At 35.2% G+C, this 21,810-nt stretch overlaps 1 protein-coding gene across 4 annotated transcripts in view; it reads right to left on the minus strand.

The window, feature by feature from the left end:
• LOC148651349 (cAMP-regulated phosphoprotein 21-like) overlaps nucleotides 1-21,810 on the minus strand; it is a 186,407-nt gene that overhangs the window by 43,908 nt on the left and 120,689 nt on the right. For 2 of the 4 annotated variants that reach the window (XM_088601523.1, XM_088601525.1), the window contains 3 exons: nucleotides 21,134-21,238; nucleotides 19,615-19,866; nucleotides 17,053-17,179 (listed from right to left, as the gene is read on the minus strand). In XM_088601523.1, coding sequence (XP_088457649.1) covers nucleotides 17,053-17,179; nucleotides 19,615-19,866; nucleotides 21,134-21,238 — 484 coding nt within the window. The remainder of the gene's footprint in view (nucleotides 1-17,052; nucleotides 17,180-19,614; nucleotides 19,867-21,133; nucleotides 21,239-21,810) is intronic. The other 2 variants (XM_088601524.1, XM_088601526.1) reach the window with 2 other exon arrangements.

Genomic DNA, 21,810 nt, shown 5'->3' on the forward strand with positions numbered 1-21,810 from the left:
TTGAGGTGGATTTTGTTTATGATAAAGAGGATAAACTGGGATGGGAGGAGGGTTTGGTTTTGCATAAGGGGCGGGATTATGGTAATTGGAGGAATTTGCGAGAGTATAATGGTTTGATATATTTGATTTTGTATTGTGGTTGTTATCTATGTTTTTGGTTGGTATTATGTTTATATGGTTGTTTTTGTTGGTTGGTTGTTATTATGGTTATTAATAATACGATCTATAGTTGAAATCTGAGCCTAAATAAAAAGAAAAAGCAATCGATTAGGTTTATGAGCAATCTAATTACTTATTCGTTTAAAACGCTATATAAAATAAAATAAATTATTAATTTGCTGGACAGAGCGGTGAACATTATTATGCATAAGACAAAGATAAGTTTAAAAATCTGTGTACGCTGTAAGCTTTTTACTTCTTAAACTTTTAAAATACACGTTTCGAATAGAAAGAAATCCTCTTCCTGGTACAGTATGTATAGCAAACCAGCACGTCTTTTTTCTCCAATCAGAGGGGTGTCAGATGGTGTCAGCCAATCACCATTCTGAAGCCCTACCATAATCTCTGGTATGGGGAGACCCCAGAATTCTGTCCCATAGTTTAGACAGATGATAGATACTTTTATTGATCCCGTGGGGGAAATAAAGTAAATCATTTTCATTTTAGGAAATTATTAAATGCTCGGTTAAAAGCAAAGGAGATCGTCTGTTATAGTGGACATAAAAACAAGAGTTCGCTGGCATTATATCCTAGAAGACACAGACCGGCGCCAGACGGGTAAAATGCCTGATGAACTAGGGATTGGACAGTTTCCAAGTGCTTGTACAATCGATGGAAATGTTCAAATAAATGTGCAAAAGAAATAAACAAAATAATCATTTATTTCTATATCATATTGGCTAGCTAATGTCCTCTCTTTGCTAGTTAGTGGCTGTGTTTCTGCGTTGGGTAGCAACGGGTGACTGTTCTCAGGCGGAAGTGTAAACAGCTTAATTTTCGTGTTAAATAATTTTTTAAAATTAAAATTCATTCTATACAGCAATCGCATATTTGGGTACCGTTTCATAAAACTTTCATGCTTAAAATGTTAAGGGAGAAATGGAAGACTGGTGTGTATTTTTTCTTTAAACTATCAAAACCAGCCATACACAGTACAGTTTATGTACATACAGTAATGTTTATGTTCCTAAATTAATATCGTTTATGACCTTCAGATGCGTTATGCTCCTCTTCTTTTTATGCTCAGCTACTAAAATTTCCCTTTAGTGGTAAAATTCCATATAAATATTCAAAACTAAGCGGATTAAAATGTGCACAGTAAAGACATTAAATGATTAAATCTTTTCACTACCAACCAATGCACCACGAGTGCCCCTGTCGGTCATTTTGGCCAGCCAATCAATTACCAATCAATTACCGCGGTGCCCTCCGGTGCCCTGCAGTGGCTTGTGGGTAGGTTACTGTACCGCGGGTTTTTACCGCACATTTTGAATGGCTGCATCTGTAGTACACTTAGAAATCTTCAGTTTTACCATTCAGATTTTGAATGAAATGTTAAGTTTTTAAAAATTTTTCAAGCCACTGTATTACAATCTTCAAGGTCACTTGAAGAAACACGTGATTCAGGATTCACTTGAGTCTATTATATCAAATCCACAGAAATTGTTAATGTTTATGTTCAATGTTTTTGGAGCTTATTTACCAGTCGGTTGTTATTTACACTGGGGGCAATATGTATTCATGGATGAGATTGCAACTTTAAGTACTTTTTAAGTCAACAATTAGGCTAGTTAGACATTGAGCCATGCTAGTTTATGTTTGTTTACTACTAGGCTATCATCTTACTAACAATGTTATGGTTCATGGCAAGAACCTTAAGTTGATAACATTAACAGGAACGAACAAAGGCTACAAAGAGATGCTTTGTATTTACAGATGCAGCCATTCAAAATGGGTGGGGTATTTCGCGGTATACCCCGGTGGGTGTGTCGCATCAAAACACAGTATCACGCAGTATCACGCGGTGTATCGCGTCACTTGACGTCATGCCGGAAAGTATCCGGAATCACCTTGTAAAACCGCCATGGAGGAGCCAATAAAGCTTAACCTCTCATGTACAGCATTTGAGCTTTTAAATTTGAACTGTGTATTACAGCATGTTAATCATCAGTCATTAAAAAGTTGGTATATTTTATGAAAGCAAGATTGCTCAGTTGGACAAAAGTACACAACCTACCTTTATCAGAAATATTTATGCATCAAAGCCTTTACCGAAGATATTACTAATAGTATTAATAATGAATGACTTTGGACAAGCTGTAAACTCAAAGTATTATGCTGGTCCACATTCTTTCTAACCGTCATTTTAAACTAAAATACTTTTAGTTTTTTCTTTGACAAACACAACAGCATTTCGTGGATCTAACTAACGAGGACAGGACATAAGCTAGCCAATATGATAAAGGAATGATTTTTTTGCTAATTTCTTTAGTACATTTGTACGAGGACTTGGAAACTGTCCAATCCCTTCTTTGTCAGGCATTTTCTTTTACTATAACAGACATAAAAACTCCCTTCCTTTTAACAGAGCGTTTCATAATTTCTAACAATTAAAATTATTTAAACTGCGACACTTATCATTCAACCAGAGCTCAAAATATCACAAGGATCCTCAAGAGCACATCAAAGACTGTATTAAAAGATACTTGTATCAGATACATGAGAATCCAGGCTTTTTTATCAACACTTTCTTTTCCGTATACCAGATATTATGGAACCACTTCAGAAGGGTGTCAGCCAGTCAGATTCCAGGAATCGGTACTTTAAAGAAAAAATACACACCAGTATTCCATTTCTCCTTAAACATTTTAAGCATCGAAGTCTTTAACTAACATGTGAAATAGCATGTAAAAAAGTGGTAGTTTTAAGCTTTTCTGCTAATATAATATGGAATCGCGTATCTAAAGAAATTAATAACGATATGATTATATTCGTGTACTGCGACAGGGCTGTGTAGGGCTGTTTTGCCTCTCTCTTCATGCGACTTCCCTAGTAGCCCACTGGTCTACGTGCCTGATTACTAAACCTCAATGTTCATTTCCAGCTGCTGCCGTGATTTTTTAACAAACATTTCTTTGAAAAAATAGAATAGCAATATTATGGACAATTAATTGACTTTTATATTTCTAAATATCACAACATGATCGAATTTAAGTCATTTTAATAACAATGAATAGTCACCTATGCGTTACAATATAAACATTTAGATTGATTTAAATCGCGCTTTGATTTAAATCGCAAAACGCGTGTTTAAATATATGTGTTTTTTGATTCACAATCAGACAAATGCAACATAAATTGATATCTTTGTCTTCTAAGTATCTTAATAAACTTTCAGCATAACTTTCTCCCCGTTTAGATTTATTTTTCTTGGGATCTTGGATTCAAACGTGGAAAGATTAGATTGTAATCGTTTTTATTTTTTAAATACATTTTAGAAAAGTGTAATCTATACTAAAAAGCTATACACCCCCTGCTATAAAGATACATATTGTAACACTTTCGGGCTCGGATAGGACGGACACAAGAACTCAGACTTGCGGAGTTAAAGCAAGTTAAAGGCTTGATTTTATATATCAGCTTTAAAAGTGGCATCTCAAAGCAATACAGATTACAAAGTAAAATACCCAACACTGATTGTACCCATCTGTCATGCTAATAAAGCACCTTGAATTGAATTGAGAGAGAGAGGGGGGGGAGGGCGAGCAAGAGTGCACAGCCAGGACAGACAGGCAAATAAGATACACTCCACAGACATTCACAACAGCGACATATCATAAAACGTTTGCACATACAGATGCAGCCATTCAAAATGGGTGAGGTATTTCGCGGCATACCCCGGTGGGCGTGTCACAGTATCACGCGGTATCACGCATTTCACGTGTGTCACGTGACTAAATATCCGGCGTCGCCTTGTAAAACCGCCAGGGGGAGCTTAACCTCTCATGTACAGCATTTGAGCCTTTAATTTTGAACTGTGTATTACAGCATGTTAATCATCAGTCATTAAAATGTTGGTATATTTTATGAAAGCAAGATTGCTCAGTTGGACAAAAGTACACAACCTACCTTTATCAGAAATATTTATGCATCAAAGCCTTTACTGAAGATATTACTAATAGTATTAATAATGGATGACTTTGGACAAGCTGTATACTCAAAGTATAATTTCTTTAGCACATTTGTACAAGCACTTGGAATCTGTCCAAGCCATACTTTGTCAGGCATTTTGTTTTACTTCAACGGGGCATAAAAACTTCCTTGCTTTTAACAGGGCGTTTCATAATTTCTAGCTACGAAAATGATTTAAAATGCGACACCTATCATTTAACTAGAGCTTAAAATATCACAAGGAAAAATACACACCGGTATTCCATTTCTCCCTAAACATTGTAAGCTTCGAAGTCTTTAACTAACGTGATACCAGAGTCAACAAGCATACTTTTAGAATTTGATTAAAAATGTTTAAATGTTTAAATGTTTGATTAAAAATGTTTCGCCTGCCTGATCATGCAAGCTCTCTTGTAGTCTACTGGTCTAGGTGCGTGACTACCAACTGGCAGGTTGTGTGTTCGAATCCAGCTGGTGCTGGACTTTTCTTTTAACAAACATTTCTTTGAAAAAATAGGTAAGCGATATTATGGACAATCAATTGACTTTTATATTTCAAAATATCGCAACATGATCGATATTTGCGATATTTTGAACATATCTTCCCTTCTGACAGCGGTTCCTGCTTCTATTGTGTGTGTGTGTGCAACAGTAAATTTTTATAGAGAAATGGAGGCTGGACAGTTTGCGTTACAATATAAACATTTATATTGATTTAAATCGTGTTCTGATTTAAATCGCAAACGCGTGTTTAATTATGTGTTTTTTAATCATGATCAGGCTAATGCATTTCTACATTTTCTGTATGAATCAGCTTAGAGGTTCATACAGAAAGACAGCTTGTGTTTAAATTGAGTGTAAGGTAATTTATGCTTCTAAAGTCATGGTCAGTATTGTTGTACTGTGCTGTACTGTGTCACATTATTTTATAGCGTTTTTATTGCGTTATTAAATCCGGTGGCGCTGTGTTAGTTTCCTGACTCACATTATTTAAACTGCGACACTGATCATTCATCTCTAAATAAACTTTATTTTATATAGCGTTTTAAGCGAATAGGTAATTAGATTGCTCATAAACCTAATCACTTTTTCTACATAAACACAGCGTGATTGCTCTCTGAAAATGCTTTTCCTTTATTTTTAAAGTAGGCTCAGATTTCAACTATAGATCGTATTATTATAAACTTTCTTGGAAAAATGTATTTTATGTAAACCATGTTTGCTATTAATTCATTTAGGGCTAAAATACGTTCATTGTCTTCTAATCGAGTCGAGTTGACATTGGAAGCCTGCCACACCCGGACCGTTAAACCAACGCATTAGCACGTCAAAGCCCATTGAGCCAGTATTGGCTTTAGTATCCCCCCCTTCTCCCCTCAATTCAATTCAATTCAAGGTGTTTTATTTGCATGACAGATGGGTACAAGCAGTGTTGGGTACTGTATGTATATTGTAACGCTTACGGCAGACAGGCACTGTGTAGGGGCCGACGCACCAGAGCAGCGCCTGCAATTTTTATATTTATAACTTCGTTTTTAAAATTAGTCAAGCAATACGAAGCATCTCCTTTTACTTAGTGCCTGAGCATACTGCAACGCGTGTGAAGCCCATAAACGATATTAATTTTGGAACTTAAACATACAGTATATGGCTGGTCTCGGTACTTTAAAGAAAACATACACACCAGTATTCCATTTCTCCCTAAACATTTTAAGCATCGAAGTCTTTAACTAACGCGATACCGGAGTCAACAAGCATACTTTTAGAATTTGATTAAAAGGGAATATAATATGGAATCGCGTATCTCCAGAATTTAAAGACCAGACAATCGCAAACTCGTTTTCAATAAAATTATTTTATTCATTCAGCAGTTTGTGAGAGGGACATCCAGCAGGGAGAGACACACACACCGGTTTTCATTGACAACATTGTTTTTTTTTCAATTCCTCTTGTCTAACAGGAATGTTTTGTTTGTGGACAGACTGTTAGACAAGAGGAAAAGACCGCCTCCTCCTACGAAGCATTTCGTTGATCCGATCACGAATTCTTTTCCAGTCGTACGCAGCAAGGGTTGAGAATCTCCGATTCACCATCGTACTAATGGTTTCCCGGAGATTGGGTTAAAAAAAAAAAAAAACATACTAACAACTGTGCCATCCTACTCCTTAGTTAATACATTTTATTATTCATAAACAGTTAACATTGTTAGCAAAATATTTTGAATTATATTTAACCCTATTTTTTCTTTAGTTTTGTATTTAACTTATTATATGATAGTCAGACTTAATGTATATTTGAACAATGAAAATATATTTTTACAAGATTTTATATTAAGCACTTAAAATTAATATGGTTAATAATAGTAAACTGTAACATGCTGTAACAAGATCGGTTAAACTGCGAAGAAAATGCTTTCAGAGAAAATGTTTCAACCAAACCTGTTCCCACACACCCCACCCCCACTACCATTAGAATATACACAAACATTTTAGCGTTTCATTCTGAGCAGAAGACCCTCACACCTGAAGAGTGCTGGCTGTGACGAATTAAACCGGTTTTACAGGTTTCAATCACAGACCATGTGACATGGGACTCAGTAAACTACAGTAACACCGTATTTGATAACGCTTTAAAAACGCTATAAAATAATGTGACTTGGCACAGAACAAGTTTACAGCACAGTACAAAGATAAATGCTGACCATGACTTTAGAAGCATAAATTGCCTTACACTCAATTTAAACACAAGCTGTCTTTAGCTCTCTAAGCTGGTTCATACAGAAATGTAGAGATCTAGGCTCAGAACACACAGCTTCATTAGCGAATACATATGCAGGACAACTAGAGAAGACGTTTTACAGAGGATGGATTTTTAGAAACATCCCATCAGACATCCCATCATATTCACAACGTGAAATCTAGAAAATAATATTACGTAACCAAAATCCGCAATATGGAAACAGAACCTGTGTAATTGTTGATAGATGATGTACTCGTAACATTTTTTCAAGACGAACTACAACATTTAAAAAATGACTTGTATGTACTTGATATCTCTAATCAATCCACGGGTCCCAGCACAAAACGAAAGTAAAACGCATACCGTTTCGCGCTTCTTATTGCTCAAAAGTAATTTGACCATATGAAATGCATAATATAAACCTAGAAACATATACGTGAGCAGTACTTAAGCACTGTAGTATCGGTGTTAAGACATACCTCTCAAATACTGTAAATCAAGTTAAAAATATCTCAAGACCGATTCTGGTCGTAATGAAACCATGCAAGGGAGTTTTTATGTCCGTTGCAGTTCTTTTGCAACATGAATATAATTATATCGTTATTAATTTCTTGAGATACGCGATTCCATATTATATTCCCTTTTAATCAAATTCTAAAAGTATGCTTGTTGACTCCGGTATCACGTTAGTTAAAGACTTCGAAGCTTACAATGTTTAGGGAGAAATGGAATACCGGTGTGTATTTTTTTCTTTAAAGTACCGAGACCAGCCATATACTGTATGTTTATGTTAAGATTTCCCTTCAGTGGTAAAATTAGATATGAATATTCAATACTTAAACGGGCACAGTTAAGACATTAAATATACATATACATATTGTATACAGTACAGTTTGCATACGGTAATATGTTTATGTTACGCGATTAAAAAATAAATAAATAAAACTGGAAGGTCCAGCACCACCATTATGTTTATATGGTTGTTTTTGTTGGTTGGTTGTTATTATGGTTATTAATAATATGATCTATAGTTGAAATCTGAGCCTAAATAAAAAGAAAAAGCAAGTGATTAGGTTTATGAGCAATCTAATTACTTATTCGTTTAAAACGCTATATAAAATAAAGTTTATTATTAATTTGCTGGACAGAGCGGTGAACATTATTATGCATAAGACAAAGATAACGATCCTGATCAGTTTAGAAATCTGTGTACGCTGTAAGGTTTTTACTTCTTAAACTTTTAAAATACACGTTTTGAATAGAAAGAAATCCTCTTCCTGGTAGTGTGTATAGCACACCAGCACGTCTTTTTTCTCCAATCAGAGGGGTGTCAGATAGTGTCAGCCAATCACCATTCTGCGTTGGGTAGCAACGGGTGACTGTTCTCAGGCGGAAGATGTAAACAGCTTAATGTTCGTGTTAAATAATTTTTTTTTAATTCAATTAAACGGGCACAGTTAAGACATTAAATATACATATACATACTGTATACAGTACAGTTTGCATACGGTAATATGTTTAGGTTACGCGATTAAAAAATAAATAAATAAAAATGAAAAGTCCAGCACCAGCTGGATTCGAACACACAACCTGCCAGTTGGTAGTCACGCACCTAGACCAGTAGGCTACAAGACAGCTCGCATGATCAGGTAGGCGAAACAGCCCTACACAGTCCTGCCGCAGTACACGGATATAATCATACCGTTTTTAAATTCTTTAGATACACGATTCCATATTATATTCCCTTTTAATCAAATTCTAAAAGTACGCTTGTTGACTCCGGTATCACGTTAGTTAAAGACTTCAATGCTTAAAATGTTAAGGGAGAAATGGAATACTGGTGTGTATTTTTTTCTTTAAAGTACCGAGACCAGCCATATACTGTATGTTTATGTTCCAAAATTATTATCGTTTATGGCCTTCACACGCGTTACAGTATGCTCCTATTCTTTTTATGCTCAGCTACTAAGATTTCCCTTCAGTGGTTAAATTCCATATAAATATTCAATACTAAAACAGGCACAGTAAAGACATTTAAATCTTTCTACGACCGACCAACAGACCACGAGTGCCCCTGTCGGTCAACCAATCACATACTGCGGTATTTTGCGTGAGGCCGTAGCCAATTACCTCCGGTACGTGTCTGTACCGCGCACTTTGAATGGCCACATCTGTAAGAAGGTAGGTATCAGACTGAGTTAGAGTCATACTGACTAACTGTATTGAAATGAATCAGCTCAAGTTAGTATTTCATATAAGAAACAGGTAAGTTGTCCTGGGATCAATTAGATACTAGCAACCAAAGGAACATGATGGCTTTGTCATAATGCTCTCTGCATTTTTGTACTCACCAGATATGCAGCTTTCTAAATGTTTTTTTTTTCTCTAAGAACATAAAGATTACAAACAAGATTACACTTGGCCCATCACCATTGTTTGGATGTTAATAGTGAATAGATTTATGTACTATATCTATTCATACAAAATTTATTGTTTTTATTAATTGTGTCTCTATGCTCTTTGTAAACAACAGAATGTTGGTCTCAGCACAGAATGCCTGCTCCCTTGCTAAATTGTGAATTTTCTTGTGCGCACATTACACAGTACCTACTGCTTCTGTTGTACTTCTAGTCTATACCTGCTGATATGTCTACTTAATTCACTCAGATTTCCTCTCTGCAGCACAGAAGCACTTAAACTCAAACTGCTGTTTCTTCTAATGCTTCTGCACTCTCTGTCAGCACAAGCATCTCAGCCACTTGCCTTTGGCCACAGCACTTTAACTGTACTCATTGGTTTTTGTGTTCCCCCTCGTGAGCCTACGCCCCCACCTCAAAAGGCTGCTGTCATAATTTAGACATTCCACCTCCTTCCTCTGACTCTGTTGGCATGTGACCTGGAAGAGCTCCAGCCCATGATGCTCGCCATTCCTTTAATTCTAAAAAAAAACATTCTAGAACCCTAATTATTCTTTGTTTCTCAAAAGACATTTCTGTATACTTTCTCCCACTCTGCATTGGCCCCTGATGCTGCCTTCCCTGCTCCTGCATTTCACCAGATGCCTTCTCAAATGCCTGCCAAACAGCAGCCATACCCTTAACCAAAGATATATGACTTGTTAATTCTATAAAGTGCTTACCCCATTTCTTAATTTTTACCTTGATCCTCTGTGTTCCCATAAAAAAGGCTTCAGGTTTTTTACTATATGTAAATATGGAGTCAATTTTTGTTCAATTTATCAACTCCCATAGCAGTGGGGCAGCTTAAAGTAACTGTTTTCAAAATGTTTAAAGCTTCTGAACACCATAAGCAAAATCAAGTCAGTTTGTCAGTTGTGTGTATTATTTGCCATATAAAGGACTCAATGTGAACAACAAGAATAAAACTTTTTTTCTGGTAAGTGCTGGAGTGCTGTTCATTTCCGAGCGATTTCAACCACTGGAATAAGAGACTTGCAGAGTGTCCAGAATCCTGATTTGATATGAATAATGTGCCCTCATGATCAGGCTTTTGTCCCTCAGCCAAAGAGGTTTGATTTTAAGAATGTGTGCTAGAAAATACAACACACCTCCCAATCAGCCTTTTGATTTAATTCCTGTGATGTTCTCTTAATCTCTGCATTCTTTATTTAAAAAACTTTAACAATAACACATTACAGCAATAACATTATGATATTACCCAGTTTTAGTATCACAATAAAACCCACAAAACCAAAAAAGCTGCTCTAAAGGAAAAAAAAAACAGTATGGTAATGTATACTGCTGTGGCTATTAGATTTATGTTACAGATGCAGCCATTCAAACTGCGCGGTAAAAACCCGCGGTACAGTAACCTACCCACAAGCCACCGTGGGGCACCGGAGGGTACCGCAGGGCAAGTGATTGGCTGGCCAAAATGACCGACAGGGGCACTCGTGGTGCATTTGTTGGTAGTGCAAAGATTTAATCATTTAGTGTCTTTACTGTGCACATTTTAATCCGCTTAGTTTTGAATATTTATATGGATTTTACCACTAAAGGGAAATTTTAGTAGCTGAGCATAAAAAGAAGAGGAGCATAACGCATCTGAAGGTCATAAACGATATTAATTTAGGAACATAAACATTACTGTATGTATGTAAACTGTAGTGTGTATGGCTGGTCTTGGTAGTTTAAAGAAAAAATACACACCAGTCTTCCATTTCTCCCTAAACATTTTAAGCATGAAAGTTTTATGAAACGGTATCCAAATATGCGATTGCTGTATAGAATGAATTTTAATTTAAAAAAATTATTTAGCACGAACATTAAGCTGTTTACATCTTCCGCCTGAGAACAGTCACCCGTTGCTACCCAACGCAGAATGGTGATTGGCTGACACCATCTGACACCCCTATGATTGGAGAAAAAAGACGTGCTGGTTTGCTATACATACTGTACCAGGAAGAGGATTTCTTTCTATTCAAAACGTGTATTTTAAAAGTTTAAGAAGTAAAAACCTTACAGCGTACACAGATTTCTAAACTGATCAGGATCGTTATCTTTGTCTTATGCATAATAATGTTCACCGCTCTGTCCAGCAAATTAATAATAAACTTTATTTTATATAGCTTTTTAAACGAATAAGTAATTAGATTGCTCATAAACCTAATCACTTGCTTTTTCTTTTTATTTAGGCTCAGATTTCAACTATAGATCGTATTATTAATAACCATAATAACAACCAACCAACAAAAACAACCATATAAATATAATACCAACCAATAACATAGATAACAACCACAATACAAAATCAAATAATCAAACCATTTTACTCTCGCAAAGTCCTCCAATTATCATAATCCCGCCCCTTATGCAAAACCTAACCTTCCTCCCATCCCAGTTTATCCTGTTTATCATAAACAAAATCCACCTCAATTTTCAACATAAAGCATTACACAAAATCAATACCTCAACACTCCATACTCAACAACGATAATTCACAAACAGCCAGAACATGTAACTACACATTCCCAAACAGACCTAATTTCCATAGCCCCGCCCCTTATGCAAAACCAACATCCCTCCCCTGTTCTCTCTCTCCCCTGGCGGTTGTAATTGTTTTTATTTTCAAATAAATTTTAGCAAAGTCATGTATTTTAAAAATCTTAAGATTTTTATATTTACGTCTTTATTTAGTGGTTTCATTAGTGACAAAGGCTAAACTTTCTTGGAAAAATGTATTTTATGTAAACCATGTTTGCTATTAATTCATTCAGGGCTAAAATATGTTCATTGTCTTCTAATGAAAGAAGGGTTCCTTTCGCCGTAGTCGGGAGCCTAGCCTTTAACTAGTAAGTACTGTATTTACTGGGTTTTTGAGGGGGGGGGGTGTCTTTCGCTGGAAATCTCGCCTCCTACTTTGAAAATACCTGTGAAACCGGTTCAATTCATCACAGCCAGCACTCCTGCAGAGAGGGGGGTTGTACTTGCAGTGTATACAGTACACGCTTTATGCTCTTCGTTAATGTCTGTGAAGTTTTATTTAATCTCTGAGCCATACTGATTCTTCTGGAAGCCAGTTTCCGCCAGGGAGTAAAAAAAAAAAAAACACACTATGGTATTCTCTCCAATGCAGTGCAGTTAAAAACATACCTCTGATGCTGCTCCTAAATGAATATCGTTTATGACCATCAGAAGCTTTATGCTCCTTTTCTTTTTTCCAGTGGATTGAACAGGGAGAGGCATTTCATGATGTACTTTTCACTGATGAAACAACAGTGGCTCTGGAACAGTTTTCAACCAAGTCGTTTTATAAAAAGGGGAGATATGTACACGTTACTGAAGCTAAAAGTTTAGCCTTTGTCACTAATGTAACCACTAAATAAAGACATATAGAAATCCCTACGTTACAGACTGTATATGGCTGGTATTGGTAGTTTAAAGAAAAAATACACACCAGTATTCCACTTTCTCCCTAAACATTTTAAGCATCAGAGTCTTACATGTGGTTATTTCGAAAACGTTTGTACGTGCTCCTTCTGACCATGTTACTGTTTACTGTTACTGACCATATTAAGTTTAAGTGCCTGTGGGCACTTTTCCTGTCCGTGGGGGGTGGACCGTCTTTCATTAGAAGGTTAGTCTGTTCTACTCTGAGAATGTAGAGGGGGTGGAAAGTGCCCGCGGTCATTTAATTAGTATTAAAATCTTAGTTATCTTTCTAGTTCACAGGTTTGCATGCATAATTTAATTTTGAAAGCCACTGAGACATCAGGTACTACTGTTGTATTTATGAAAAAGAAACAAAACAAAAAACATACTAACAACTGTGCCATCCTACTCCTTAGTTAATACATTTTATTATTCATAAACAGTTAACATTGTTAGCAAAATATTTTGAATTATATTTAACCCTATTTTTTCTTTAGTTTTGTATTTAACTTATTATATGATAGTCAGACTTAATGTATATTAATGTATATTTGAACAATGAAAATATATTTTTACAAGATTTTACATTAAGCACTTAAAATTAATATGGTTAATAATAGTAAACTGTAACATGCTGTAACAAGATCGGTTAAACTGCGAAGAAAATCCTTTCAGAGAAAATGTTTCAGGTGTGAAGAACATAGATCTCCAATGCAATTTCAACCAAACCTGTTCCCACACACCCTGCCCCCACTACCATTAGAATATACACAAACATTTTAGCGTTTCATTCTGAGCAGAAGACCCTCACACCTGAAGAGTGCTGGCTGTGACGAATTAAACCGGTTTTACAGGTTTCAATCACAGACCATGTGACATGGGACTCAGTAAAGTAACACACAGCGCCACTGGATTTGATCCGCAATATGGAAACAGAACCTGTGTTATTGTTGATAGATGATGTACTCGTAACATTTTTTCAAGACGAACTACAACATTTAAAAAATGACTTGTATGTACTTGATATCTCTAATCAATCCACGGGTTCCAGCACAAAACGAAACTAAAACGCATACCGTTTCGCGCTTCTTATTAGTTGCTCAAAAGTAATTTGACCGTATGAAATGCATAATATAAACCTAGAAACATATACGTGAGCAGTACTTAAGCACTGTAGTGTCGGTGTTAAGACATACCTCTCAAATACTGTAAATCAAGTTAAAAATATCTCAAGACCGATTCTGGTCGTAATGAAACCATGTTTCGTGTATGTTTTCTTTTTCATCTTGAAATAACTCATTTCTAAATACCTTTTTCACTGTTAACATCTTGTAGCAACTTTGCGACAAAATATACACTCTGACAGTTCATCCTGCTACCAACATTAAATAAAACAAATCTTAAGATTTCTATATTTATGTCTTTATTTAGTGGTTTCATTCGAAGCTTACAATGTTTAGGGAGAAATGGAATACTGGTGTGTATTTTTTTCTTTAAAGTACAGAGACCAGCCATATACTGTATGTTTATGTTAAGATTTCCCTTCAGTGGTAAAATTAGATATGAATATTCAATACTTAAACGGGCACAGTTAAGACATTAAATATACATATAAATATTGTATACAGTACAGTTTGCATACGGTAATATGTTTATGTTACGCGATTAAAAAATAAATAAATAAAACTGAAAGGTCCAGCACCAGCTGGATTCGAACACACAACCTGCCAGTTGGTAGTCACGCACCTAGACCAGTAGGCTACAAGACAGCTCGCATAAACAGGCAGGCGAAACAGCCCTACACAGCCCTGCCGCAGTACACGGATATAATCATACCGTTATTAAATTCTTGAGATACGCGATTCCATATTATATTCCCTTTTAATCAAATTCTAAAAGTATGCTTGTTGACTCCGGTATCACGTTAGTTAAAGACTTCGAAGCTTACAATGTTTAGGGAGAAATGGAATACTGGTGTGTATTTTTTTCTTTTCATGATAGGTGTCATTTTCGTAGTTAGAAATTATGAAACGCCCTGTTAAAAGCAAGGAAGTTTTTATGCCCGTTGAAGTAAAACAAAATGCCTGACAAAGTATGGCTTGGACAGATTCCAAGTGCTTGTACAAATGTGCTAAAGAAATTATACTTTGAGTATACAGCTTGTCCAAAGTCATCCATTATTAATACTATTAGTAATATCTTCAGTAAAGGCTTTGATGCATAAATATTTCTGATAAAGGTAGGTTGTGTACTTTTGTCCAACTGAGCAATCTTGCTTTCATAAAATATACCAACATTTTAATGACTGATGATTAACATGCTGTAAAAATTCAGTTCAAACACAGTTCAAAATTAAAGGCTCAAATGCTGTACATGAGAGGTTAAGCTCCCCCTGGCGGTTTTACAAGGCGACGCCGGATAGTTAGTCACGTGACACACGTGAACCGCGTGATACCCCGGTGGGCGTGTCGCGGTATGCCGCGAAATACCTCACCCATTTTGAATGGCTGCATCTGTATATCCTTATTTTGGCAAGGTATTTCCTTACTTTGTTTACTCTGTACAGTTACTCTTTATCATCTTTAAGAAACAATTTCAGAAGCTTTTTTAGGCTACTTACTGTAGCTAAGTACCACCTGCACAAAGATAAATGATTAGGAGTAGGTTAATTCCACACTAAAAAGTAAAAAGAAAGAAGAAAAACATGTCTACAGGGTAGCCTTCTGCATTCACCTGAAAGAGGTTTCCTAGCAGAAACATTACAGTATGTTTTTTATATTCATTATAACCTATGTTTATTATTCTGGAGCTTACATTCTGATGCACCCTCCTGCTCTAACGTCTTCAGAGACTCTAACGTCTTTTGAGACAAAGAGTGTAAACCAGGAATTAACTAACAATACGCAAATGGTATGACCTACTTATTTAAACCAATATTTTTTTCTTTTGTAGTTTTCTCAGGCTTACGTGTCCTAATGTAACTTCACTCCATGAAGAAGATATAAAGTGAGAAGTGGTACTATTACATTTTATTGTCACTTAATGTAGAACCACATCACCAAAGCATTCAAAAAAGGAACGTAAGGATAGTTCACATCAATTCTTATAATGGCTTCCAGTACTCATTCTGAATCTTGGTTGTCATCTTTATGTATGTTATGAAAGGTCCAGTGTTTGAAACAAACATATGTATTTACAAAACAGCCTGTTGCTAGTTTTTGTGGTTCTTGAAAATGTCATTATGAACTTCTGCAGCTAATAGTAATATTCATTATACTGTAAGTATCATAACAATGTTACGAAATTGAGAAACCTAAATAATATTTATAAAACCAATATTTATCAAAAGCAATTGCTTGGTTTTCTATAGATATATTTCTAGCAATAAAAAACAAAAATGAATGCTGACCCCACAGAGGAAAAAGCTCTTGTGAAGAACTGAGAGACAAAATCACCAACGAAACACATACTGTAAATAAATGCAGAACTGCTCATCATTGTGAAAATGAAAATTACCAACATGTAATGAAAACAGAATATTAATATAGCAAAATAAAGTTATTTTAAATACATACACTCAGGCATTTCTATACACTGAAAGTTAAGTCAAAGATCTACTGTTAAAAAATTAAATTACTGGCATAGCCAAAAAAAAAAAGATTAAACAAATACAGTGGAGAAAAGGCAAGCACAAGATAAAAAGCCAATATCTGTTACAGTAGATTGTTCTGAAGAGTAGAAAGCAGCAAAAAAAGAGACCGGTTCACTGTGAGACCTGCTACTCAATCTCTTACAGTGTAACGGCCCCCAGTCCTACTGCAAAAACTCAAAGACTGGTTTAGTGGAGTACACAGAAGGGGCATCAGGAAATACATAGCAGTTAGTTTGCAAATGACATTTTGTGAGAACAAAGCAATTACACTCAACCAGTTAAAATGAGCATTCTTTGTATAAAGTCTGTAAATAAACAAACTAATGGCTTGAACGTTATGTAATAACCTCTCCTTGTTTAGTGTGTGTCAATGTGAAAAAATCAGAAAGGCTGGAAAGGAATGTTGTATTGTAACTGAATTGTAACCGAGGCATGCTTTATGGTATACAGCATGACTAGAACGATTACAGTGTCTATAAAGTATGCCTGGCTGAGAATACAAAACATTCTCACAACCAGTAGGATAAAAATGAAAGGGCAGCATTAAAATTTTTCCTTATTAGATTATGGCACCATCTCAAAGAATGAAACACATCATACCTGTTTGTTGGGCATTCTGTGGTATTTGCTGATTTCTCTGTGCATTGTACTGAACAGATGCAACTGGCCTATACTGCTGACTTGCTGAGGTAGGGTACTGACCAGATGAATAATAATACACTGGCATCTGCGAATGACAAAACAGGATAGTGTCTGGAAATGACATGTCACAGCAAATAAGTGCAAAATGGAAATGCAGAGGCTGACACTGCTAAATGGAATGAACTATAAAGATCAGAATGATGAAGAACTGCATTTTTTCAGTGATTGCTGCAGCTGCTCAAGCAGTGATTTCCCTGGCTGTCCGTAACACCAAAGAAAGGTGGATTGCAGTAATATAAAAGCCTCCATAAATATATACCATAAATTACACATTTAAGAATTACTTGCTCCTTTCTAGATTAGATAGATAGGATTCTTACTACCCCACTGTGTATTTTTTAAATGTACCAGTACCATTAAAGTTATTGGAGAATAATAAAAAAATGAATATTTTACAGTTTATTGAAATGCTTGTATTTTCCTTAAATGCCAGGTGATTTTTCAAATAATTTTGTGCCAGAGAAAAAAATAACATTTTCCCTAAGTAATATAAAAAATGAAAGATGCCAGTCTAACAAAACACAACATACCATAGGCAATGACAAAATAAATTATTGTTTTTATTCTTAAAGTGCAGTTTGGTAATTTAAGATAGGATTTGCTTGGAGTGACTGGCATAAAAAACTTTTTAAAAAGTAAACCAAAACTTTGCATATGGAGCAATATACTGTAACTGATTACAAAAAGAAAAGTCAGTTTTTGTGTACATCAAGTTTAAACAATTGTTAATTTTAAACAATTAAACAATTTAAAAATTGTAACAACAAAGTTTTCCTTAGCTGTATAGAAGTGCCCATATATACATTCATGTGGAACTGTTTTTATTTCCACACAGCTAAAGGACCTTTAAAGGTCTTCTTTTTAGTTTTTTTAGTTTTTACTCTGGAGTTCAAACTCCTATTTTACTAGATGGCTAGAACATCTACAGTATATGAATTATTTATGTAATATTCAATTTAAACTGTTATGAACATTTCACAATGTTAAAACAGAAACAAAAGACTTAATTCTTATAATTTTAGATAGTTCTATTTCTGATGTTGTGAAATGGTCTTAACAATTTAATCTGCATACTCATAGCATAGTTGTTTAAATTTCTTGGGTGCCTTAAATGTAGATAGACAGATAATTAAAAATGCAACAATTAAGTATTGAAACCACTAGCATATGATGCATTTTTAATGCTTTTCAGTATAGATAAGAAAATCTAAATAACAACTAAATTCAAACAGCCCTGTATAAGAATATACTGTAAGTAAGCTGAAATATAAAAGAAAAACAAGGCTGCTTTTTGTGTAAAAAGAAGTAAGGGACACATGTACATTGAAAGACATTTCCAAGTTATGGAAATGATTCTCTTAACAAGGAATTCAAAGATGAATTTCGTTACATCTCTTCAGTGCTTTTTGCAGCACATTCTTACATAAATCCAGAGAAAACACTTTTTTAGAGTTTTGATCAGTGCTGCATTTTCCTTGACTGAAGACTCAACTATTATAATTGGCTGTCACCAGTGACTGTAATCGGGTAGTGAGAAGGCAAGCACACATCCATAAGAGAGAAGTTACCATTTTGGTGACAGCAATCACATTAAATATTCTGCTTTTTAAACCCCCTGAGACGAAAAGGAAGTTTGTGCAGAACTTCTAGACACAGGCAGTGTTCAGGGAGACAGTAAATCACTGATCCGCCATGTCCTACATGTTCAAGTCAATTAAACATGATTAATAGTTACCTGTACAGAGACTTGTGCTACTTACTGCAGTCCAAGCAGAACATACAGTACAAGCTAACAGTTACACTGCAACCAGTCTCATTTCGTTTAATGCAAATTAGGGGGACAAAAAAAGACTGATAATGAAACTGTGTCGCAACAGATCATGGAAGCAACAATGAGAGCAATACACCATGAAATTTGGCGTATTTGTAAATGTACACCCCCAAAGAAAACTTCATATATTTTGTAATTTACAGCATCTTTAGTTTCTACATTTAATGACTTATCTTTATTTATCTCACGATTCCAAATGAAGTCTGTTTCTTCAAAAAGGTAAATGTATCATCCTAGCACAAAGGTTTGAAGAGATCATGGTAATGTAAATTTTACGGTTTCTTTTGATTTTGATTGCAATCCAGTGTTCCATTTTGGTATTCAAATTTTATTTAATTTGAGCACTTTGAGCAATTTTAGCTTTATTTAACAATTTAAGCACTCAGTAGATTCTTCCTTGTGACAGATGTCCTCAGATACATTAAATTTGGGACATTATTTTTGAGCATTACCTTTTGTCTAAACAGGTGGTTAATTTTAATTTAAACCAGGAACCCAATTTTGGAATAAGACTCAAAGACCTGACCATTGCCCTGCAGATTAGAATAATAGGAAATCCATATTTCAGAAATGTTACTGTATGTGGCACAATCAAAAGAAAATAATACTTTATGAGCCTCGGTGCATACCTGAGCTTGAGGCTGTTGGACAAAACATTGTGGGCTCTGCAATACTGGCTGAGGAATTGGGGGCCCAGAGCCAGTGAAACTCCCGGGGGGGATCTGTTGACTTGGGGAAGCAACGACATAGCCTGGCTGCTGTGGGGGCTGTGGAAGTATTGGAGGGGGGTAGACAGAGCCAGTGGGAGGAGGTTCAGGGGCATCACCAGAAGACTGTCGACTGAGACTCATCTGGTTAAACTGTGAAGCCATGTCATCCCGCTGCAAAACAGACAGAAATTTCAGCTGATCATTTATAAAATAACAATAAGCAGTTATATATCAACGTGCAGTTATACCATCTTCATGCAAGCTTTTTGGCATAATAGACATCAGTTTTTACTACTCCTCCATAGTATTTTAAGAAAAAAAAAGGTAGAAAGGCAAAATATCTCTAAACAAAAATCATACTCAGAGGAAGGAATTTTAAGTGCATCATTATTTGCCTGTTATTTAAGTATACAGGAGAATGTTCAAAGCATTCACTTCATTGCTTCATTTAAATTTTGCAAACATTTTAAATTTTGAAAATGTAGTTATTTACAATTGAAAAGAGAGATAAGATTCTATATAGGGGTTTGTACAATTCAGAACTAATTGGAAGTTTTTAAAGATAGGAGTTAATTTTATGGTGGAACTAAAGACTTTGAAAGCAGACCTGTAAAACTAATTTAAACATGCTAGATGAATGAATTATGTATACAAGCTTACAACCCAAAACAAAGCAATTCAGAATCAAATGATGGGGTGTGCCAATTTCCAAACAGGCAAACAGTACTGAAAGAATTACCTCAAATTTAATTATAATTACTACCTAATTTATTTTGTATTATCATTTATATGTTTATTAAAATGTAATTCATTTTCATAATACCTTGACTTCATATATAAACTTTTGTATTCAATTTCACACATTGGTTTCTGAGCACACAAAGGAAATCTTAATGCATACTTCTGAAAAAATACATCAAAGACTTACAATATATCAAATATTTCTAACTTAACTTATTATAAAATAACTTTAAAATTATGCTAATACAAAAGTCATTTTAATTCAGTAGGTAGGAGACAACTAAACACTCTACACAAATATAGCAGGCATGGGAAGCTATTCAAACTGCTTTCAATGAGAAATAGTTGTTTAGATGGAGCCAGAAAGATTAAGACTACAGTACATCTTTTCCCAAAAAAAAACAACATAACACCAGCAGCTTTACAATCTACTGTATGTAAGGAGACTCCAACAGCTCCTATTTAGCCCATTGTATTACACATACTAAATCAAGACTGTATGCAGCTCTTGGTGAGATGCAGAGGCCTGTCTCATTTTGTTGCATGCATTCAGCTGGCATGAATAAAATCTGGTCAGGTGATTTACTGTACATCATATGGAATGTAACAGAAAAGGCAAATATTATTATACTAAACACACACAAGCAAGCAGCACAGGCCCAAAGACTCGAGACTAGGAGAATTAAATCAGATGTACCACTGGGAACTGCTGTGATGGTGAAACTGGCAACAGGTGCTGAGGTGGGTAAGAGACAGCTGGGTACTGCACAGACTGAGAGGAAGGCTGCAATGCCTGCACAGACTGACAGAAGAGATCAACTCGTAGAGTAAGACACCACAGGGAAAGAAGTTATACCACTGTTAGAAAGACAAACCACTGAAGTGACTTGAAAATCTGTTTATACATAAAACATTTTACCTAGTTGTAACATTTGTGGGTTTTCTTATCAACAAAACACACTTGTTTTTAAAAAAATGAAAAGTGCATCGTTTTGAAAGTGCATCATTTTTGTCTCACTTTGAGAGATGTGGAGATCTAATTTTTTATAATTTATAGACAATATGAAAAGAAACTCGATACAGAATTTCAATTTGATGCCAGACATTTTGTAACAGATGTTTAACAAACTTTGGCACAGCTTATTAAATTGTATAATTGTTGCTCAATGCTGTCAAATGTACTTTTCAGATTAAAAGTTAGAGAGAAGCAGAACATCTATTACATTACTTTCCATGTAATACCCCTTCACTTTTTCTGTGATCAAAATTAATTTTAATAACACATTTTCAATATGACATTTGCATTTTGCGATTATACAGTAAAACATAGCTTTGAATGCTGGGAGAACTACATTTTTCTTTGACAAGAAGAGA

This window comes from Lepisosteus platostomus, chromosome 12 (genome assembly GCF_059453375.1).
Source record: "Lepisosteus platostomus isolate fLepPlt1 chromosome 12, fLepPlt1.hap1, whole genome shotgun sequence".
Taxonomy (NCBI): Eukaryota; Metazoa; Chordata; class Actinopteri; order Semionotiformes; family Lepisosteidae; genus Lepisosteus; species Lepisosteus platostomus.